The sequence below is a fragment of the Rhinopithecus roxellana genome, chromosome 9, assembly GCF_007565055.1.
Source record: "Rhinopithecus roxellana isolate Shanxi Qingling chromosome 9, ASM756505v1, whole genome shotgun sequence".
NCBI classification, from domain to species: domain Eukaryota; kingdom Metazoa; phylum Chordata; class Mammalia; order Primates; family Cercopithecidae; genus Rhinopithecus; species Rhinopithecus roxellana.
This window is the reverse complement of record NC_044557.1, coordinates 136,623,895-136,648,546: the sequence shown is the minus strand read 5'-3', so window position 1 is coordinate 136,648,546 and position 24,652 is coordinate 136,623,895. Positions and strand designations below refer to the sequence as shown.

General features: G+C 38.1%; 1 protein-coding gene across 2 annotated transcripts; it reads right to left on the bottom strand.

Moving 5' to 3' along the window:
* Window positions 1-2,451: 2,451 nt before the first annotated feature.
* PBK (PDZ binding kinase) lies at window positions 2,452-24,595 on the bottom strand. 2 transcript variants are annotated; one of them, XM_030938225.1, is made up of 8 exons: window positions 24,244-24,595; window positions 19,687-19,764; window positions 14,768-14,861; window positions 10,056-10,198; window positions 9,317-9,486; window positions 7,581-7,710; window positions 3,555-3,743; window positions 2,452-3,051 (listed from the first exon to the last, which is right to left on the bottom strand). In XM_030938225.1, the coding sequence occupies exons 2-8, from the start codon at window positions 19,742-19,744 to the stop codon at window positions 2,855-2,857; spliced, it is 981 nt and encodes a 326-aa protein (XP_030794085.1). In that variant the 5' UTR covers window positions 19,745-19,764; window positions 24,244-24,595; the 3' UTR covers window positions 2,452-2,854. The 2 variants fall into 2 exon arrangements, with proteins under 2 accessions (XP_030794085.1, XP_030794086.1); XM_030938226.1 differs by having other exon boundaries at window positions 24,302-24,424.
* Between the last annotated feature and the right edge of the window lie 57 nt (window positions 24,596-24,652).

Below are 24,652 nucleotides of genomic sequence, written 5' to 3'. Positions count from 1 at the left end.
TTCCTGAACTAAATAAACCAAACCCAATTTGGTCTTGATGTCTTTCTTTTTTATGTTACTGGCTTCAGTTAACTAATTTTTTTTTTTTTTTGGACTTTTCATGTGTTCATGAATAAGATTGGGTATCTGTAGGATCTGTAGTAAAGTTTTTTCACTCATGACATGTCTTTTTTTCTCCATAGATTAGTTTTGCCTAGGGGTTTATCAATTTTGTTAGTATTTTTAAAGACTGGCATTGTTAATCCTATCTATCATAGATTTGTTTTCTGTTTCCTATGTTTTAATTTTTTTCCCCTCATTGGAAGGGAGGTACTGTGGTCTGAATGTATTTCACCAAAAATCGTATGTTGAAACCCTAACCCCCAAGATGATGTAATACCATCGTAAGTAGTGCCTTAGGAAGGTGAATGGGTCATGATGGTGGAAGGAACCCTTAGGGATTAATGGCCTTATAAAAGAGGGTCGGGGAGCTCCCTTGCTCCATTGACCGTGTAAGGACACAGCCAGAAGGTGCCTTCTATGAGGATGCCCTCACCAGATACCATCTTGATCTTGGACTTCCTAGTCTCCAGAACTATGAGAAATTTCTGTGGTTCGAGGCACCTCGTTTATGGTATTTTTGTTATAGTAACCTAAGATGGGAGGCTTGTTTTGTTTTTCCTAAATTCTTAGCTGATATATACAGCATTTTTTATATATAGTTTTTATGTGTAGCATTTGTTTCATTTAAAATCCTAATTTTTATTCTAATCAACAGATTATAAAAGATTAAATAGGTACCAGGAGACATGAAAGAATGATCTTCAACATTTCTCAAGCAGCTGCTGATTATCTCCTTTTATGGAGGCATAACAAGCTCCTGGAGGCCTTCTACAGATTCTAAAGGGAAAGATTTTCTGGGAGGTGAGAAAGCCACTTGAGAGAAGTTTATTTTGATTTACTAATTAATTCAGTGTAAAGGTAGTACTGGGCACAGTGGCTCACGCCTGTAATCCCAGCAGTTTGAGAGGCCTAGACGGAGGGTTGCTCAGGAGAGTTCCAGACCAGCCTGAGAAACTTGGTGAGACCGTGTCTCTACAAAAATTACAAAAAAAAAAATTAGCCAGGTATGGTGGCATACATCTGTGGTCCCAGCTACTCAGGGTGGGAGGCAGAGGTGCGAGGGTCACTTGAACCTGGGAGGTCAAGACTGCAGTGAGCCATGATTGCCTTACTGTACTCCAGCCTGACAGAGCAAGACCCTGTCTCAAAAAAAAAAAAAACTCTTAGCCAGCCAAGTCACATGTTGCTCTTTTGAGAATGAGACAAATGTCCAAAAAGATAACATGTGAGATTTAAAGAGCAAGTTCTAGAAAAAGACTACAAAAATTTCTCCCAGTTGGTAGCAGATTATCTGCAATCTTGTGTTGAGGATTTCTAGGACCTCACCAGACTCAAGGGGCAGTGCATGCTGGGAGTATTTTATAATGTCTACCATAGACAAGGGCTGTGAATTTGTTGGCCTTGTCCTTGGTATTACTTTATTCCAGTTAGATACCCCAGCTGTAGGAACTAGAAACAAATTTCTCAAAAGCAATGGCTTATGTGTTAAAGAGCCAATTCAAGAAAGATCCAGTTCCTGTTTTGTCTTATAAGCAGGAACTGCTATTACTGCTAGGAAAAGAATGGCCTGGAGAAGCTGCTCTGTTGGCTTGGCAAAGAAGAGTGACACATGTCAGAGTGAGGATAAGAGACCCTATTGAATATCAGGATGCAAAATTATACATTTGTTTTTCTACAGATTAAGACAACTTCCAGTTTACCTGTCACATTAATATTTTGATGGAATATATGCAAACTAATCTGTGTCCTATTGCTTGGTACAATCTTATACCAAAAGGCCTTCAGTGATTCCTAGGCATTTTTAAAGTTCAGAGTGCAGTTGTTCCTAATGTTTCTAAGAACCCCCTGTGTCGGTAATTTTTAAAATTCTGTCTACACCCAAATCTAGGTATACCACCTACATTGGCAATTCAGTAATTTAGAAAATTCCTAGGGGACTGTGGCTCACAGAAACTACTGATCCAAAACACTTTACAGATTAGCAAAATAAGGCCAAGAGAGGGAAAGAAACCTACTCACATTATTCACTCAAGTTTAATGACAACACTCAAATCAATGAAGTATAAAATAATGCTGAGACACCTTATGGTGCCCAAAGTGTCCTTTATTCTATATCATTCTATTTGAGTTTTATTGCTTTTACACAGCTGGGAAATGCTTAAGGTACAAATTAATAAATTTTAAACTCAGTATGGAAAATACGTTTAATAAATTAAAGCAAAAAAGATCTGAGGAGATCCAAGAGCTCAAGATAAGCTGTAACCAGAGTCTGAAGTATCCAAGGAGCTATTCTTTTTGAGGCATGTTCTCAGCTTCCAGTTATCATTTGATAAACACATCAGCAAAACGTTCAGTGTTTTAAACAAATGTAGACTTTATTTTGTACTGTACAAAGTGCTAATTTCAGTAGATCCATTAAAATAGAGAATAAGCAAGATCATTAATAAAAGTAATGGTCGTTAAATTAATGTTAGACACAGTTTACAGCGTTTTACTGCTAATGTTTTAAGTTACCATGAGCAGTATCAAAGTACTTATGTAGCTAGTTTCTAATACTTTACAGAAAACCCAGTACAATTCCAAGTGCTTATAGCCAACATAAGCATATTTCATATTGGAAATAGTTATCCACATGTTAACAAGAAACTATGGTCCTCAAATATGCCAATTTTAGAGTCTAATAACTACTGTTAGTAACTATATGTTTTGGAATAAGTTATTTACGCAAGCCACACTTCAGCTGAGGTGATCACTAGACATCTGTTTCCAGAGCTTCAACAATGTGTGCAGCAGAAGGACGATCTTTAGGGTCTTCATTAGTGCATACAGAAAAGAGCTCAATTACTTTCTGGTATGATTCATTGAGTTCTTCCATATTAATAGGTGGCCTAGTTCCCAAGGCTGCATAGTATGCTTCATCATCAAAATCACTTTCATCAAAAGTTTTATCTTGAAGGAGTTAGAGATTGAAACAAACAAAATCACTGTATGTCATGGAAAAGTTTAATAGCTCACCCTTCTCCTGAAACAAGAATTTACGGTCCAGTATGCTTTCCATTCTGCCATGGACAGAATGGAAATGTCTTCAATTGTCCTGCTATCAAGTAGATTCGCTTTAGTCTTGGATTTATAGGTTATCGACCCCTACTACCACCCTTCCTATGATAGCTTTCCAGTCATTTTCTCAGGTAAGGAGAGTTTTTAAGGCAATTTTTTGCTTCTCTGGATAGCCTCAATTTTTCCCCCTATTCTCAATCTATGTCTCATTTTTGTGAGATTAAACCTTGGTGGTACCAAATCAGTCATCAGTACTAACACATATCTTAGAAATTACACAACTAAAGATCTGATAACTTGCTATTTTAAGTTTCAACAGAAAGATAAAAATTATATAAACTAATCTTTAGTGTGAATGAAGAGACTGGGATTTATGTTAGAAATTGTATTCATACCTTCATCATCATCATCATCATCATCATCATTTGAAAGATTAACGTGTGGAATCGATAAAGTCATCATTTCCCACAGAGTAAGACCAAAGGCAAATATGTCTGCCTTGTCAGTAATAACACCATTCTCCTCCAAAGCTTCTTTGGGTTTCCATGGCTCTGTGCCAATGTAACAAGCCTCAGGGTCAGTCACTGAAACAAGCAAGATGGTTATGAAGGCAGGCGCTACAAATCACAAAAAGGCAAGCAACCCAGAGGGAAATGGGCAAATGATTTGAACAAGTAGTTCACAGGTTAATCAGTATAACCAGTAAATGTGAAAATACACTCAACCTCAATAAGGATTACTTTCTACCTTTCAGGTTGGTAAATATTCCAGAAGCTGGTCAGTTGGCAGGTATGTAGAGAAACAGCAATTCTCTTAGAAATTAGTAGGAATATAGAATGTGGATGTTGAGATGACAGACTCTGGAGCCAGACTGCCTTGCTTGGGTTGGTTCAAAGACATGTACAAGCTGCGTGACCTTGAGCAGATCACTTCTAGACCCGAATTTCTTCAGTTTGTGAACAATATTAGGCTGAGAGAAGTACCATTTCTATGCTTCCATGATTGCTATGTCAAGGAAAAGGGAAAGGGAGAAATCACACACTGGCTCTTTTTTAAAGCCCAAGAAAAATAGGTCCACTCACATTTCCATTTAAATTTTAGTCAACTTGTCAATTTCAATGAAAAAGCCAGCTAGAATTCTCATTAGAATTGAACTGACTCTCTAGATCAATTTGGTAAGCATTAATATCTTAATAGTATTGAGTCTTCCAAACCACAGTCATATATTTCTCCACTTAGTTATATCTTACTGAATTTTCTCAGTGATACTTTATAATATTCATTACAGAGGACTTAGACTTTTTTGGTTAGATTTATTCTGAAATATTTTGGGTTTTGGTACTTGTAAATAGATTTTAAACAATTCCATTTTCTTTTCTTTTTTTTTTTTTTGAGACGGAGTCTCGCTCTGTCACCCAGGCTGGAGTGCAGTGGCCGATCTCAGCTCACTGCAAGCTCTGCCTCCCTGGGTTCACGCCATTCTCCTGCCTCAGCCTCCCGAGTAGCTGGGACTACAGGCGCCGCCACCTCGCCCGGCTAGTTTTTTGTAGTTTTTAGTAGAGACGGGTTTTCACCATGTTAGCCAGGACGGTCTTGATCTCCTGACCTCGTGATCCGCCCATCTCGGCCTCCCAAAGTGCTGGGATTACAGGCTTGAGCCACCGTGCCCGGCCAACAATTCCATTTTCAATTATTGCTAATACACAGAAATGTAATCACTAACTTTACTATAGCTGTTTTATAGATTCCTTGGGATTTTCTACCTAAACAACATATCAACTAGAAACAAGGACAGTTTGTTTCTTTTCCAATTTTGCCTTCTCCATTTTCTTGCCTTATTTTAGTGGCTAGGGCTATAGGACTGTTAAATAACACTGGCAAGAGCAGGCATCCTGGCCTTGTTCCCTACTTCAGTATGACACCTGCAGTTTTTTCTTGTAGACAGCCTTTCTCAAGCTAAGCTCTCTTCGAAATTTCTAGTTAGCTGAGAGGTTAATCTTTTTTTAAATCAAAAATGGATGTTGGGTTTTGCAAACACTTTTTCTGCATCTATTGAGATGATATGTAGTTTTCATATTTGATTAAAGACTTAAATGTTAGACCTAAAACCATAAAAACCCTAGAAGAAAACCTAGGCAATACTATTCAGGACATAGGCATGGGCAAGGACTTCATGACTAAAACACCAAAAGCAATGGCAACAAAAGCCAAAATAGGCAAATGGGATCTAATTAAAGAGCTTCTGTACAGCAAAAGAAACTACCATCAAAGTGAACAGGCAGCCTACAGAATGGGAGAATGTTTTTGCAATCTATGCATCTGACAAAGGGCTAATATCTGGAATCTACAAAGAAACAAATTTACAAGAAAAAAACCATCAAAAAGGCAAAGGACATGAACAGACACTTCTCAAAAGAAGACATTTATGCAGCCAACAGACACATGAAAAAATGCTCATCACTGGCCATCAAAGAAATGCAAATCAAAACCACAATGAGATACCATCTCACACCAGTTAGAATGGCAATCATTAAAAAGTCAGGAAACAACAGATGCTGGAGAAGATGTGGAGAAATAGGAACGTTTTTACACTGTTGGTGGGAGTGTAAACTAGTTCAACCATTGTGTAAGACAGTGTGGCGATCCCTCAAGGATCTAGAACTAGAAATACCATTTGACCCAGCAATCCCATTACTGGGTATATATCCAAAGGATTATAAATCATGCTGTTTATTGTGGCACTATTCACAATAGCAAAGACTTGGAACCAACCCAAATGTCCATCAATGATAGACTGGATTAAGAAAATGTGGCACATATACACCATAGAATACTATGCAGCCATAAAAAAAGGATGAGTTCATGTCCTTTGCAGGGACATGGATGCAGCTGGAAACCATCATTCTCAGCAAACTATTAGAAGGACAGAAAACCAAACACAGCAGGTTCTCACTCAGGTGGGAACTGAACAATGAGAACACTTGGACCCAGGGCAGGCAACATCACACCCTAGGGCCTGTCGTGGGTGGGGGGCAGGGGGAGGGATAGCATTGGGAGAAATACCTAATGTAAATGACAAGTTAATGGGTGTAGCAAACCAACAGGGCACATGTATACTTATGTAACCTGCACATTGTGCACATGTACCCTAGAACTTATAATAAAAAAATCTGTTAATATGGTGAATTATATTGACTCCCCCCTCCCAGCTTTGAGGTATAATTGACAAAAATTATATGTTTAAGGTATACAACTTGATGTTTGATATACGTAAACACTGTGACCTGACGGCCACGATCAAGCTAATTAACATATCTATCACCTCATATAGTTACCATTTTCCTTTTTGTGTGTGAGAATATTCAAGATCTACTCTCGGCAAATCTCAAGTATACAGTATTGTTAACAAAGGGCACGAAGCTTCCATTAGGCAGGATGAGTAAGTTCTGGTGACCTAACATACAGCACAGTGAGGACACTGATACTTGATTGTTACAACTTTTCCTTCCTGGAATAAGTCCTAGTTGGTCAAGATGTAGTGTCTTTATGTAGTATTAGACTGAATTTGCTAATATTTTGTTAAGGATTTTGATATCTATGTTTGTGAAGGGTATTGGACTATGAATTTTTAATGTCAGTTTATGTTTCTGGGTACATAGCAGGTGTATATGTTTACGTGTTAATGAGATATTTTGATACAGGCATGCAGTTCATAATAATCACATCAGGATCAATGGGATGTCCCACAATGTGTCAGGTTTTGATATCAGTTATGCTCTGATATCAAAGTAGTTATATGTTTTAAACAGCATTTATTAACCATTCGTTTAACTTCTGTTCATATAAAGAGACACATTTAAGTATTATTTACTAAATAATATGTTGGAAGCAGAGGCTTTCTCTTGAGGCTGGCTCTTGTTTCTCACCAAGAACATATCTTAAATTCCCTGCGAAGTCAATGATCAGTAGTATATACAATAAAGAAGAAAGGGCAAAGAGCCAAAGACCAGCCTTCATTAGCATGCCTCTTTTCTGCTTCATTCCAGTTTCTTCTACCAGTTTCCTAAATCTTGTCACTTTACTGATGCTAAATAAACCGCTTTACACAACCTTACTAAATTTTACTTTCTATTCCAAGATGCTTTCCTGCTTAAAGATCCCAATCCAGTTACAAATCTTTCCCAAAGATAACTCCAGTTAAAATATATACTAATACTACTACTACTAATAATACAGTAATTTATACTGTACATGTGGCAAGGGAGAAGACTGCAGGCTGACTAGGAGAGAGAAAAAAGGGGACTTTTTACCATATACTTTTTAAAAATAGTTTTTGATTTTTGATCCATGTGGACTTACATATTTAAAAATGTAAACACTGTATTAAAAACAAAATTTTAAAACTTAAGAGTACAACTTACCAGTCATATTTTCATCCAGTGGTAGAGAGACTCCTACATCACAGATTTTAATTGTTTCAAAATCTCCTTTAATTACAACATTTGAAGACTTTATGTCTCCATGAAGCAGTTTCTTTTCTTGGTGCAGATACTAAAATAGTAAAAAATTTAACACATATGAGCAGAAACACAAATAATAAAAAAATGTGATAACCTCCAAATATAACTACTTGAACTCCCTTCCTAAACTCTAGGCTTACATTTGTCCAGCATTTCAACCTTATTTTTTTTTTTTTTTTGAGACAGAGTCTCACTCTGTTGCCCAGGCTGGAGTGCAGTGGCACGATCTTGGCTCACTGCAACCTCCACCTCCCGAGTTCAAGCGATTTTCCTGCCTCAGCCTCCCAAGTAGCTGGGACTACAGGTGGGTGCCACCATGCCCGGCTAATTTTTGTATTTTATTAAAGACAAGGTTTCACCATGTTGACCAGGCTGGTCTGTCTAGAACTCCTGGCTTCAAGTGATCCACCCGCCTCAGTCTCCCAAAGAGCTGGGATTACAGATGTGAGCCACTGTGCCCGGCCCAGCATTTCAGATTATTTGAAACAAGAGAAGGGAACATCCCATGTTATCTCAGTCTGCCATACTGACCAGAAGTCTAAAAGTTTCTTTAGAAATAGATAACTCAATACAAATTAAATATATTACATTTTTCAAAACAGTATATATATATATATATATATTTTTTTTTTTAATGGAGTCTTGCTCTTGTTGCCCAGGCTGGAGTGCAGTGACGTGACCTCAGCTCACTGCAACATCTGCCTCCCAAGTTCAGGCGATTCTCCTGCCTCAGCCTCTGGAGTAGCTGGGATTACAGGCGCCCGCCAACACGCCCGGCTCGTTTTTGTATTTTTAGTACAGATGGGGTTTCACTGTGTTGGCCAGGCTGGTCTCGAATTCCTGCCCTCGTGATCTGCCCGCCTTGGCCTCCCAAAGTGCTGGGATTACAGGCGTGAGCCACCACGCCCAGCCAAGTTAACTATTTATAAGTATGTATATATACTTGTAGTTTCTAAGTTTACTTATTAATTAGTTAACTTGGTAAGTTGTATCAGAAGATACAACTGCAGATTTCAAAAGATATCACAATTTTGGGGCTAGTAATTTTTAGAAACAATTTTGGAATCTTCAGTGAAGCATACATAAATTGTTGAGACCATGTGGGACAATGAATGACTAGGGACACATGTACGTATAAGGATGTTTTGGTTGATGATGGACAACATATACAACGGTGGTCCCATAAGATTATAATATCTTATTTTGATTTTGCCTTTTCTATGTTTTGATATGTTTAGTCACACAGTACTTACCACTGTGTTACAGTTGCCTACAGTATTCAGTAGCGTATCATTCTATACAGGTTTGCGGCCTAGGAGAACTGGGCTATATATACCACATAGCTCAGGTGTGTAACTGGCTCTACCATCTAGGTATGTGTAAGTATACTCTATGATGTCCGCATCACACAGTGATGAAACTGCCAAATGACACATTTCTCAGAACATATTAAGCTACACATGAATGTAATTTGGAAGCAGAAATGTAAGCCTCTATTTTGTTTTCCACTAACCCCTTTTTGGAACTGACAAGTAACAATATCCATCCACATTCAAAGATGTCCTGCGAAGTGATTATTTGTTCATTTAAAATATGAACAAAAACAGAAGTCATTTAAAATATAATGGCATAGTTACCTTTAATCCTCTTGCCATATTCAAAGCAACTTTTAAAATTATGGCTGCTGGAAAAGGATCTCGGCTGGCTTTATATCGTTCTTCTATTAAGTCATTTAAAGACTTTTCACCTCCATATTCCATAGCAAGACACAGACTGCCATCACTGGCTTCAGTAAAAGCACGATAACCTTAAAAGAAAACATGACATTTCTTCACTAATATAGAGAACAATAATATTTAAGTCCTTTATAGTAATGTGATTGAAAACATGGATCTGGACTAACACAAATATACAATTAAACAGCTACTATATACAAGACTAATTCAATAGATCTCATTTAAAATGCCTTCAGTGTTTGCCAGTAGTACCACAAATTAAAATACTTTTACTTTCCTTTGCTTCCCTAAATATAATGGTTTCGCCAGCCCTACTTGTATTAAAAATGAAAAACAAAATCCAAGAAATTACCTAAATGGATTTAAATTATCTAAATGAAGATCATTTTATATTCCTAAAATCTTCATAGAACTAGCAACATAATTTTATCTATTTCCATGAAGTTTAAATATATACTTAGGCATCAAAAAATATTATATGCAAATTTTTATTTTAGACCAATCACATTAATTTGATTCCCATTAAACATCCAGTCCCATCCTCTTCATTTCTATTAGTGAGACCAGTTAAGAGAGCATATAACCTTTTTCTGAATAAACAAAATAATATACCAGACATTACTACCAAATTTAAACTTACCAACAATGTTTGGATGATGAAGGCTTTTCAAAATCTTAGCTTCATCCATTAGTCTCTTTTGATACACACTTCGATAATGATCATTACATATAGGATTAATCTTTTTTACAGCCCAAGGAGAATAAGACAAACCTCTTGGAGATCTAAGAAAAAAATTCATTTAAAAAGGATAGAAAACAATACAACCACAATACTTTTTAAAATGACTTCCAAATTTTTGGGAAAAAACTTGAAAGAAATTTGTTTTAAAAAACAGTATTTAACATATTTGGACTATGAACACCTCTGCTACATTTCCATTTCAATTGGGAGATAAGGTCTAATAGACAAGTCTTACTATCTATATAGTGGAAGGGAGAGGATAAAAAGAACTTGAAGGGTAAAGATGGAATGTTACAAACTTTAAACCTGAAAATTGTTACTTTCCAATTTTTCCATTTGAGCATGTCGGACTACTACTTATTAAATATTTTAATTATATGTATCAGAGATGAGTTATAGGATGCTAAAGAAAAAAATTAGGAAATTTAAAGAAGAGATAATCAAGAACATTTTGCCCATATATCATCATCCAAAGAACAGCATGCTGTTCTTGCTCCACTACACACTGACCAATTCACCTTATACCTTTTACCACATGCTCAAAGGTAAGTGCTTAAGGAGATAATGATGAACATACAAATGAGAAAAATTTAAACTTTCTATTTTCTAGGAAGATTCAGCCATTTTAGAAATATCTAAGGTATAAATGTTTTAAGGCCTAAATAAACAGGTAAAATAAAGTCAGGGAAAGATTTACCTGAGGTGGTAGATATTTATGAGTACAGCAAATCACAAAATACTTAAGTATATGCAGCATAACAGCACAAAACCTACTGAAAGAACCTCAGAAGTTTAAGACAGAAAGTTTAATGGTAAGAACACAAGAGATTGAACCAAAGATCTATTTAGCTTTGCACTCTCTCACAGGCATAGCTCTATGACTGCAGAACCTTTTTTGTTTAATCAAAAAACCTATACTAAAAGGATCACAAGATTTCTTAATTCATGCACATCTATCATCCGTAAGTTGATCTAAACTATTCTTAAACCTCCAGTTTTAGATAACAGCAGCATTTGAGGATAATGATGAGCATCTGCATATCATTTTATTATGAAAAATATATTTTTCAAGTTTTAAGGGTTGAAAGTTTAGCTCTTGAAAGTTTAGAATTTAGTAAACAAGTCAATCTTCATCTTTTCCATAACATATTCTAATCTATAGAATAAGAATAGATTTATGAAATCTGAATACTCGACCATGCAAAAAGCTGGTTCATTAAAAAGTCTAATAGAAAAAAAGGCAAGTTTCTGATGAGATTACACAAGAAAAAGTAAAGATAATATCACAAATAAAAATGGAAACAAAACTACAGATACAAGAGAAAAAATATATAAGTAAATAATAAAAGCTTTATGCAATCATTTAAGACAAAATGGACAAAGACTTAGAGAAATCTAAGAAAACTGATGAATAAATGTAATCACCAGTTTAAAATGTTCCTACTAGAAATACAAAGTGTAGATGATTTTACAGGTGAGTTTACTAAGCTTTCAAAGAATTTACCATTCAGTCTTACATAAACTGTTTCCACAGGGAACAGAAAAGGGACTATGAGTCTCATATAACTTTAATTTCAAAAAATAAAAAGGGACAGTAGAAAAAGGAAAACCACAAGCCAACCTCACTTAGATATAAAAATTGAAACAAACTTTAATATTAGCAAACAATCCATCAGTTTATTTAAAAATACTACTACATCAAAACTATGTTGGATTTAACCAAGGAATGCAAACTTGATTTAACAAAAAAATACAGACTTCTGGGTTAAAATTGCAGCTTAAACATACACATTGTTTTTATCCTTTCCAAGCCCACTAAAATAATAGCAAATGGATATTTTAAGACATACCAGCCAGCAAGAATGGAAATAACAGCAGAGGAGACAACAGCAACAAAATTTCAGAAGCTGGAAAGCAGATGAAAGTAACTGACTTAGCCCCAATTAACTGCTTGCAAGTTATTTAAACATCAAGTAGGACTGGAAGGGGCAGCACACAACTGTAATCACAATACTTTGGGAGGCCAAGTCAGGAGGATGACTTGAGACCAGGAGTTTGAGACCAGCGTAGGCAATACAGTGAGACCCCTTCTCTACAAAAAACTTTTAACAACCACATGTGGTGGCCCACACCTGTAGTCCAGCTACTTGGGAGGCTGAGGAAGGAGGATTGCTCAAACCAAGGAGTTTGAGGCTGCAGTGAGCTATGATGGCACCACTGCACTCCAGCCTGGGCAACAAAATGAGACCCTGTCTCTAAATAATAATGGTAAAAAACAGGTGGACTCCTAGATACCCTCCTTAATTCTGCACTAGCTGCCCATCCCCCATCCCCAGCTTCTAAAGATGGTAGACTAGCTTTGGAAGGTATAAAACAAGTCTTCAGCCTGAGGTTTACTGTCAGTTGAGAACCTGTAATACAGAAGCAGGGTAATAATTAATCACCATATGCATACTAAGTGCTCAATGAACAGGTACATGTGCATATACCTGTGTTATCAACACCTAGATACTGAACATTTCTAGCACTCCAAAAGACTAAAGATGCTTTTTTCTAAAAAGGACAATTAATTTAAAACAAGATAAAAACTCAGTAGAAGTGTTGAAAGATAAAGCTGGGGAAATCTCAGAAAACTGAGAAGATAGCAAATAAGAAAACCAAGCAAAAGAGAGGTAGATGAGAAATCAGTAAGTTCAAAATTGAAATAATAGGATTCCAGATGGAGAACAGAGAAAAACAGGAGTGAAAATCAACAAAGTAATTTTTAAAATAATGTCTCAAAAATTGAAGAACAGGAACTATTCAGATTCCAAGAGCCCCATATCCACTAATGTCATTGTAAAATTTCAAAATGCTAGCAACACACAGAAGATCATACCAGGATCCAGGACAGTGGGAGGGACAGATAACATAAAACGGATTACATATGAAGAATCAGCAGTCAAAAAGGCTTCATAATTGTCAACAACAACAGTGTAAGCTAAAAAAAAAAAACTGTCAGTGACTAATATGCTCAAAATTCTGGAGGGAAATTGTTTCCAAATGAAAATCGTAACCCAGAAAAACCAAAAAGGGCCATTCGAGTATGAGTAAAATGAAAACATTTTTGGAAATGCAAATTCTCAAAAAATATATCTTCTGTGCACTGATTCATGGGGAGCTACAAGATGTCCTAAATGAAAACAGGATGTAAATCAAGAAATACTAAGACACAAGATAGAGAAAAACACAGGATCTAATTCAGCAGAGAAGCACAGGAAATTTGCAGGTTATGGATAAAAGACATCCCAGGTTGATAGGGCTGAATCATGAGGAGTGGTAGGGTCAGGCAGGCACTGCTGTTCTTCAAGATCAGCTATTTGAAGCTTTTTGACTAAACCACATACAGTGTAACTTTGTTAAAAACACTTTACATTTAAAAAGTTTTTTTAAAAGGGGGAAAAAAATGAAACTAGCCATAAATCTATGAGAATTTTTTCTTTCAAAATAGGAGTTAACACTAAAAAACAAATTAATACCACACAAACATACAAAAAAAGTGTTTAAACTGCAAAAATGCTTCAGGAATACCCATTGTATATAATTACTAAATTAGTCTTAATTAGCCTCTTATTAAAGAAAGCATTTCTATCTGGAAACAATGTAAACCTGGATGAAGCTAAGATACTGAGGGTTGGACTAGTCAGACTGATTTCAAGAATGCATTAAGGAATATATATTAACTTAGTTTTTTACCACTTAATAAACATGAAACTAGGTACAGAGTAATGATTAAAAGAAGTAATTTTGGGCTGGGCATGGTGGCTCACGCCTGTAATCCCAGCATTTTGGGAGGCCAAGGTGGGCAGATCGCTTGAGGCCAGGAGTTCGAGACCAGCCTGGCCAACATGGCAAAACCCTGTCTCTACTAAAAACACAAAAATTAGCTAGGTGTAATGGTGCACACCTGTAATCCCAGCTATTCAGGAGGCTGAGGCAGGAGAATCGCTTGAACCTGGGAGGTCGTGCCACTGCACTCCAGCCTGGGTAACAGAGACTGTTTCAAAAAAATATATGAATAATAAAAAAAAATTTTTAAAAACACTTTGTTGACAGCTATATTGGCACCATACTTGTTCAATTATTTCATTTTTCTTTTAACACAATATTCCTACTTTAAAATCATGTATTTACCCTTCTTAATAACAATGCTATAAACCTTTTACTTCTTTTAGAAGAGAATATCTTAGGAGGGCAATGCTGCAGAGGAGACAGCAGTTACTGACATCACCCAACACTGGCTTCCTCTTTGAGGTTTTCTCATGAAGAATCTGGTTTACCACAAAGGTACCCTTTCCCTTGCCACTTCCTCTTCTTATGGAAGCCAATGAAAAATTAAAAAGTAAATGACTTCCCCATTAATAACGCATCAGGAGGAATCTAGGAGAAAAGCAGAGGCAGAGCTACTGGCAAAGTTATGAAAGGGTCTAGGGACTGGAATACAGCCATCAGCCAGGATCAGGAACAGACACCGAATCTAAATACTGGAATTTTCATACTACTTTTTTGTCTCCAAGTACAGTAGAATTATAGTTACATGTAAAAAGGTTAATCTGAACTCTTATACTTACCTTTTCATAAGGTAAACATTTACCCCAGTACCAAAGCCAAGCTTCTGCATAAACGGAGAGGCCGGGATATTTATAGTTGGAGTTGAACATAATACTAAATGTCAGAGAAATAAAAAATAAAATTAATAAAAAATAAAAATAAAAAATAAACAAAACCTCTTAACATTCTCAATATACTACTGCCAAGAGTATTAATTGGCACAGTCTTTTTGGAGAGCAATTTGACAACATATATCCTAATTTTAAATGGGTATCCTTTGACCAAGTCTACTTTTAGAGTTTCATCCTAGAGTAACTCTGAAGCAGAGGTTGGGAAATGCCCTGTTTTTGTATGGTCTACAACCTACGAACTGTTTTCACATTTTTAAAACATTGTTAAAAGATAAAGGGATTGGATATGGTGGCTCATGCCTATAATCTCAACACTTTTGGAGTCCAGGCCAGGAGGATCACTTGAGTCCAGTAGTTTGAGACCAGCTTGGGCAACATAAAGAGACTCCATCTCTACAAAAAAAAATTTTTTTTTAATTAGCCTGGCATGATGGCACACACCTGTGGTCTCAGCTACTTGGGAGAAACACTTGAGCCCAGGAGGTTAAGGGTACAGTGAGCCATGTTCATGCCACTATATTCCAGCCTGGGTGACAGAGCAAGACACAGTCTCAAAAAAAAAAAAAAAAAGATGAAAAGATGGAGCTCTGCTTCTGCTCATGAAAAATAATTAACTACCCCCGACAATTAACTGTTCCTAGAGTTACCATCTCGCCATGAACTAGAAAACTAGACAAAATATAATTGTTTTCAGACACTTGACAATAGGTAGAGCAGCGCTGTGATTCCTGAGAGAAGAGAAACAAATGAGATGAGCCCTATCACTGCCCTAACTTACTGCTTGAAGGCAGTTTCCAGACTGCAGGACAGAGGTTACATAATCCAGCAGTCCTGTCACATTGAGAGAGAGATCAGAGGTCAAAAAGGACTAGGTGGCTAGAATTTGTGGAGCAGAGAACTCAAGAGAGCTCCAAAGAGAGCACTTCAAAGATCTGAACAGTCTCCCTTTGAGTGTTTGGCCAAGTACTTATCCGCACTTAACAATGTGTAGATGTCCCAAAGCTGGGAAAGCACCAGAGGAAAGCAATTGGCTCAACAATTACCAGAGATCATACAGGTCTAGGAACACTTCATGTCACCATGAGCCAGAGGATGGTAACCCTGTAACGCATAGTAAAGTCCTCTAAAGGGTCACAACTAGATAGTACAGCTAGATTTTAGCCCCAGATAAACATTCATAACAAAGCTTAAAAGCCAGTCTCAAAAGGAACAAGCTAATGTACAGGTAACTTAACCTCAGACCATAACTAAATCAAACCCTCTTTAAAGGAATAACAAAATCCAGTATTAGACAATGCAGAATATCTACCACCCAATCAAAAAGTACCAGGCATGAAAGCAGCAAGAAAATATGACCCATACAAGGAGAAAAATAAATCAATAGAGGCCCAGCGTGGTGGCTCATGCCTGTAATCCCAGCACTTTGGGAGGCCAAGGCAGGCAGATCACCAGGTCAGGAGTTCGAGACCAGCCTGGCCAACATTTCTCTTTAGTAGAGAAACCCCGTCTCTACTAAACATGCAAAAAATTAGCCGGGAGTGGTGGCGGGCACCTGTAATCCCAGCTACTCAGGAGGCTATGGCAGGAGAATGGCGTGAACCTGGGAGGTAGAGGTTGCAGTGAGCCGAGATCGTGCCATTGCACTCCAGCCTGGGCCACAGGGTAAGATTACATCTCAAAAAAAAAAAAAAAAAGATCGATAGAAACATACCATAAGATAACAGGAGGCCAAGCGTAGTGGCTCACGCCTGTAATCCCAGCACTTTGGGAGGCCGAGGCAGGCAGATCACTTGAGGCCAGGAGTTCAAGACCAGCCTGGTCAACATGGTAAAACCCTGTCTCTACTAAAAATACAAAAATTAGCTAGGCATGGTAGCACATTCTGGTAATCCCAGCTACTAGGGAGGCTGAGGCAGGAGAATCACTTGAACCCAGGAAGTGGAGGTTGCAGTGAGCTGAGATCGCACCATTGTACTCCAGCCTGGGTGACAGAGCAAGATTCTATCTCAAGAAAAAAAAAGAAAAAAAAAATGACAGGGATGGCAAAATTAGCAGATAAGAACCTTAAGACAAATATTAAAAATATGCTCAATGATATAAAGGAAAGTCTGAGCATAACAAGGAAGAAAAAGACAAAACAGAAGCTTAGGAATGAAAAATACAATGAATAAGAATTACATCATCTTAGAGCAGAAGGATAACTAAATCTTAAGACACAGCAACAAAAACTATCAAAAAATGAAGCAAAGAGAGAAAAAGATTTTAAAAAATCATCAATGAGCTATGGGACAATAGCAAAACAGCAGATTTACATCCAACAATAGACAATTACATTGAGTATAAATGGTCTAAACAGCTGTCCAATACATCATGCTGCTATGTAGAAATGTCTACATCTGTGCTGTCCAGTAAGGTAGTCAGTTGCTACTGGGCACTTAAAATGTGGCTAATACAACTGAGGAACTCAATTTGTAATTTTATTTAATTCTAATTAATATGTACCCAAATTTAAATAGCCACATGTAGCTAATGGCAAAACAGTCAAATTAAAGGAAATTAAAGTTGTCAGAATGGATAAAAACAACTCAAGACATGCCATGTATAATAAACTCAATTTAAATATAAAGACACAAATAGGGCAAGAGTAAAGGGTTGAAAAACATCATTAAAATACAAAATAAATCTGGAGTGGCTCCATTACTACCACATAAAGTGGACTTCAGAACAAAGAGTACCACTGAGGATTAAGAAGGGTATTTCATAATAGTTATTTAATAGTTATTTCATCAAAAGAAATAACCATCCTAGGCCAGACAAGATAATCCCAACACTTTGGGATCTGATTTATGGTTTATGTATCTTGGTGATCGTTGCATGCACTTGAAAGGGAGGCCACGGTGGGTGGATCAGCTGGGGCCAGGAGTTTGAGACCAGCCCGCCCAACATGGCGAAAACCTGTCTCTACTGAAAATACAAAAATTAGCCAGCCATGGTGGTGCACGCCTGTAATCCCAGCTACTTCAGAGGCCAAGGCACGAGAATCGCTTGAGCCCAGGAGGTAGAGGTTGCAGTGAGCCGAGATCACACTGTTGCACTCCAGTATGGGCGACAAAGGGAAACTCAAAAAAAAAAAAAGTAAAGAAATAACCATCCTAAATGTGTATGTACCTAATAACAAAGCACAAACCTTCAAAATACATGAAGCAACAACTGATAGAAATTGAGGGTGAGGGAAGCCGACAAATCCACATTGTAGTTGGAAACTTCAACTCTCTTCTCTCGTAATTAATATAAAAAGTACACAGAATATCAGTGGGGATATAGAAGACCTGAAGAAAATAACACAAACAGGTCAATCAGCTTGACCTATTGACATTGTAGAACACCGTGCCCAACAAGAGTAGAAAAAAATGCCCTTTTCAAGTGCACGCAACATTCACCAAGATACATAAACCGCAAGTCATACTGATTAAGGAAAAATATTAAGAAAATATAAAATACTAGTACCAGATATAAAAAAGGACACTAGAAGGTTAATAAAAGTATATCAAGAATAACTTTATACCAGTACATTTGACAATTTAGAAGTGATGGACAAATTCCTTGAAAAACACTAACAAAATTCACAAAGAAAATAAAAGATCACTTGAATAGCCCTATATCTATTAACTGTGAAATCACAGTTAAAATCTTCCTACTAAGAAAACTCCAGGCCCAGATAGCTTTACTAGTGAATTCCACCAGTTTAAGGAGGAATAAGAACAATTCCACATAAAGTTAAACAAAAAGATATTTCTATTAAAAAAATAGAAACATTTCTCACCTTACTTTATGAATACAGAATAACCTAATACTAAAACTAGACAGATATCCCAAAAAGACAACTGCAGTCCAATATCCCTTATGAATATAGAGCCTGAATGGTCAGTTTAACACTTGAAAATTAACGTAATTTACCACATTAAGAGATTTTAAAAGAAAATGTAATAAATTCAGAAAAAGCGCTCTACAAAGTTCAATACCCACTCATGATAATAACTAGAAATAGAAGAAAAATTCCTCAAACTAATAAAGGGCATTTGTGAAAAACCTACATCTAACATAATACACTGGGAACAAGGAAGTATATCCACTAACGTTTCTATTCAAAAACATACTGAAGGCAGTGCAATTAAAAAAAGTAAAAGAAACAAAGCCATACAGACTGGGAAACAAAGTAAAACTGTCTTTATTCATCGACAAATGACCAACCATATACAATATCCTAAGCAATCTATTAAAAAGCTAATGGAATAAGTGAGTTTAGGATGGTTGCGGGATACAAGGTCAATATGAAAAATCTGTCACTAGAAATGGACAACAGAATATTTTCTCATGTTATTTTCTAGAAATTTAATTTTAGCTATTTTTTATATAATGGGAGTTAAGGATCAAGGCTTATTTTTTGCATATCCAGGTGTTTGTTGAAAAGATTGTCCTTTGTCCTTGGAAAATATCTTTCCCTCACAAGAGCGATATATGGATGAGAGAGAGAAAGGTAAAGCAGTTCCTTAATGGGTCAAGCTAAGTTGATTATTGAGCAGGGAGAGCCTCCAAACCTGTTAGATTGTCAATAAAATTAGTCCAGATATGATCAAACCCTAGCCTATAAAATAAGTCTTATTTGTTAATATTAACATCATAAAGGGGATTTACACTAAAGTTTCTAAGTGACCGATAATAAAGAATCAAACTAAATATTACTAGGACATTTCTAAGCGAAACAACAATAGTAATAGTAAAAAAAAGTCTTACATCTGCTATCTTACCAGATTTCTTTTTTTCTGATAATTTGCATGGTGTCTTGAAATTACTGATCCCTTCCATTGTGACAACCACTCTCAGTCCTATGATGAAAACAAATTGCAAGTTACACAGCAGATACAAAGAATACAACTCTCATTCATGAAGAAAAATGCCAATAGCTGGGCACAGTGGCTCATGCCTGTAATCCCGGCACTTTGGGAGGCTGAGGTGAGTGGATCATCTGAGGTTGGGAGTTCAAGACCAGCCTGACCAATATGGAGAAACCCTGTCTCTACTAAAAATACAAAAGCAGCCAGGCGTGGTGGCGTATGCCTGTAATCCCAGCTGCTCGGGAGGCTGAGGCAGGAGAGAATCGCTTGAACCCGGGAGGCAGAGGCTGCGGTGAGCCGAGTTTGTGCCATTGCATTTCAGCCTGGGCAATAAGAGTGAAACTCTGTCTCACACACACACACACACAAAAAACGCCTATAACATTATCACTCATTTCATCACAAACAAAATTTGAGAACTAAAAAAGACCTCAACAAACATTTCATCCAATTTTACTTAAAATGAGGGAACTAAAACCAAAAAGTACAATTACTTACCCCCGTCATAATATTAGTGATTGGGTATTTTAATTATAAAGTCATATACGCACTTAGCTAAAAAAAAAAAAAAATCACCTAGTACAACAAGGTAATCAGTATGTCTCCCTCTCACACTTCCCAAGAGTAGCTGTTAACATGTCTCTTATATCCTTTAAGGAAACTGTGCAAGCAGCATTTTTCATAACAGCCAAAAGGCAGAAACAACAGAACTCTCCATCAGATGATGAATGGATAAACAAAATATGTGACATAGCTATACAATGGAATATTCAGTCATAAAAAGGAATAAAGTGCCAATATATACAAGAATGAACCTTGAAAACATTATACTAAATGAAAGAAACCAGACACATAAAGGCTACATATATGATGATACCATTTTTTTTTTTCTTGAGACCGAGTCTCGCTGTGTCACCCAGACTGTAGTGCAGTGGCGTGATCTCGACTCGCTGCAACCTCTGCCTCCCGGGTTCAAGCGATTCTCCTGCCTCAGCCTCCTGAGTATCTGGGACTACTGGCACCCACCACCACGCCTGGCTAATTTTTATATTTTTAGTAGAGATGGGGTTTCACCATATTGACCAGGTTGGTCTCGAACTCCTGACCTTGTGATCCACCCACCTGGGCCTCCCAAAGTGCTGGGATTACAGCATGAGCCACCGTGCCCATCCAATGATCCCATTTTTAGGAAATGTCCAGAAAAGGCAAATCATGGAGACAAAAAATAGCTGAATAGTTGCTAGGGGCTGGGAGACAAAGAATGTGGAATGACTGCCAGTGGGTATGGGGATTCTTTCTGGGGTGATGAAAAGGTTCTAAAACCAGATAATGGTTTAATATATTAATCTCTGAGTATACTAGAAACTACTGAATTTTACACTTTCAAAGGATGGATTTTTATGATACATTAATTATCTCAATAAATGGTTATAAAAATTGTCTATGAAAATAAAATGAGGCCGGGTATGGTGGCTCACACCTGTAATCCCAGCACTTTGGGAGGCCAAGGCAGGCGGATCAGTTGAGGTCAGGAGTTCGAAACCAGCCTAGCCAACATGGTGAAACCTCGTCTCTACTAAAAATACAAAAAAATTAGCCAAGCGTGGTGGCGTGTACCTGTCATCCCAGCTACTTGGGAGGCTGAGGCAGGAGAATAGCTTGAACCTGGAAGGTGGAGCTTGCAGTTTGCCAAGATTGCACCACTGCACTCCAGCCTGGGCAACAGAGCGAGATTCCATCTCAAAAAAAAAAAAAAAAAAAGAACAAAAGAAAATGTACATACCACATATATAAATGAAGCAACTCAATGTGTTTCTTTCTTCTGTAACATATTTAAAAATTTTTTTATTTTAAAAATTATATTTCTTTTTAAAAAATTAGGTTTCCTATTAGATTTATTTATTATAAAGCAAAACTGTTCCTACATGTCTATAAGCTCATTTGTCTATATAAAAAGTTGGGAAGAAGGGGGATTTGCTTAAATTTTTTATAGAGCCCTTAATACTAGCATCTTTAAAAACTGTGTAGTAAGGTGAAGAAAATCATCTCAAAGGCCCAGCTTTAAATGTCTATTAATGACAAGTTTGTTCATCTTGTTTAAAATGTAGCTACAATCACTATTGTCTTCAGATTTACCTGTACTGAAGAGCCCTTTTACATGTATTTGTCAAGAATATAATAATTTTATGAAGTGATGCATTTAACTTGAAGGCAGGAACTGCAGAATTTCTGAAACCAGTTTCAGAGCTTTGGGGAAGGATAAACAATTTAGCAGAGTGGTTGCAGGAGGTATTTCTACTTCGGAAATAATTTCCCCATGTCATTCTGACTCCCCTTCTTCCATCTGTGTTATCTTTCCCCACAGGACGCAGTGATGCGGCACCTCAAAGATCTTCTAAGACTTTTTTTTTTTTTTTTTTTTTGAGACAGTTTCACTCTTGTTGCCCAGGCTGGAGTGAAATGGTGCAATCTCGGCTCACTGCAACCTCCGCCTCCCAGGTTCAAGCAATTCTCCTGCCTTAGCCTCCCAAGTAGCTGGCATTACAGGCATGTGCCACCATGCCCAGCTAATTTTTTGTATTTAGTAGAGACGGGGTTTCACCATGTTGGTCAGGCTAGTCTCAAATGCCTGACCTTAGGTGATCCACCCGCCTCAGCCTCCCAAAGTGCTGGGATTACAGGCGTGAGCCACCGCACCCAGCTTTCTCTAAGATTTCCATCTACCTCTGTGAAGCTACTCTTCATTCACTCAATCAATATGCACACACTGAGCACATACCATGTGCTCTAACAGTGCACTGTTCTACACTCTGGAAATAGAGCAGCAAACTAGACCCAAACAAGTATGAAGATAAACGTACACTATTTCAGGGGAAATATATATCAGTGACGGGAGCAGAAGGCCTTGGGAAGGGGCTTAATATTTGAGTTTAAAGTGGTCAAGAAAGGTCTCCTTGAGAAACTCATTTGAAGGAAGTGAGGGAGCAGGGCCAAGCAAATATCTAGTGGAAGTCTTCCAGAGAGAGGACAAGAAATACAAAGACCCGAGGCAGAAATCTTCACGAAGAGGCGAGCTAGCAAGAGGGAGAAAGAGACAAAGTCAGGGAGGCTGGGGGTAGGAAGTGGCAAGTCAAGTACAGCATTGTAGCCACAGGATTCTGACTTCTACTCAACTGTAGTCACAGTCAAGATTTCAGCTTGTACTGAGAGACAGAAAGCTGTTGGAGAGTTTTGTGGAGGGGAGTCAAATAGGTGGGTGGATATGGGTCTAGAATGCAAGCTGAAGATTTAAGTTTGTGGGATGGCAGCACGCAGACGTTATTAAAGCCAAGAGACTAGGTAAGATCATCTAGGGAGTAAACTGTAGAGAGACGAGGGGTGAGCCCTAGGGCATCCAAGCATGAGAAGGGAAAAACAAAGCAACCAAGGAGGTGCCAATAAAGTAGGATGCAGAAAATCCGGGCGCATAGAGCGTCCTGGAAATCTTATAATGAGTCTTATAAGTCTCACTGCCTTTTCCTGCTCAGTCTACGGAGGATTTGATATTCAGAAGCAGCATGTTTTTAAAAAAGAAAACCTACGTCTAAAAACAACTAGGTTTAAACAGAAGTCTTAACATTTCATTATATTCTCTTAGGACTGAGTCCCACCTTCTACTCCAAGCTATTTGCACCTCAATATACCATGTCCTATCCATTTCACAGTTGTCTGACGGCCACTTTTTTCCCGACTGCACACTCAGGTTTAGGCATTAACTACTGACAGATGGCTTTTGGCCAGTTGCCCAAACTCTGCCTCAGATCATGTTATGTATTGTATATGCATTCTTAACATTAATTGTTAAATAACCATACTAATTCTAAATCACAAGGTTCTCATGAAGATGACAGCTAAAAAAACAGTGCATATTTAGATGAAGATACATTAGAAATGGCAGTAGGATGACCGTGAGCAGAATCTCATACTCTGTGGATTACTTAAGATATTTTTAACAATCAAGTACTGCTTAAGAAGCAGCATTAAGGTGAGCAGCACTCAAGCAAGCTAATCTGCAGATCTGCCAGGTCAAAATGTCAGTGACCTTTGGGCCCTAAGCCTGGGACCCTGGGACTCAACAAATACCTGGATACTACTGACAAAGCTAAGGCGCGGACGGGCAGCAGAAAAGGGGAAAATAAAAGAATGAGAGAAAAAAGTAAAGGAGAAAAGAGAAAGTAGATGTAGAACGTCCAAGGGAAAGCAAAGGGCAAGTGTGAACCGCATGACTCTCAGCTCCTCTGCATCTCACACGCTCAGCAGGGTTCGGGAGTGGAGGTCAGACTGTCTATCCCGATCCAGGGACTCAAAAGGGGCTGGCTGCCAAAATCCTTCTTCGGCTGTAACCATATCCTACCCTGTCACGAAAGCCCCTGCAGAGGCCTCGGCTCCGGGCTCGGCCCCCGCCGGGGCTCGCAAAAAAATTCCCCTTACCAGAGTCTCAGCCCCGGGAAGGAAAGGTCGGAGGTGAAGAGAAGTCGTGGCCAAGTACCTCTTCAAAATTGGTCCCGAGAGGCCCCCAGCGAGGCCCTGCATCTGCCTCTAGCACCAACACGTACGCCCGGCAGCAGCCGTTGCTATTCGAACTCTACAGGCTTTCAAAAGGTCGCGCGCTGCGCCAGCGTCAGCCCGGAGCTACGGGGCGGCGTGAAGGACACGCCCCGCCGATTCGCCATTCCTTCTGCCTCGCCCAGGCCTCCCAATGCCCGCAGGCGCCAAAGACAAAGGAAGGAAGGAAGGAAAGGCGCGGGGAGCACAAACATTTACAGGAACCATCAGCCCTTCCGAGGAGCACAGATCCCGTGAATAGAACACACGTGCCTGTGCTGAAGGCTGAAGCGCT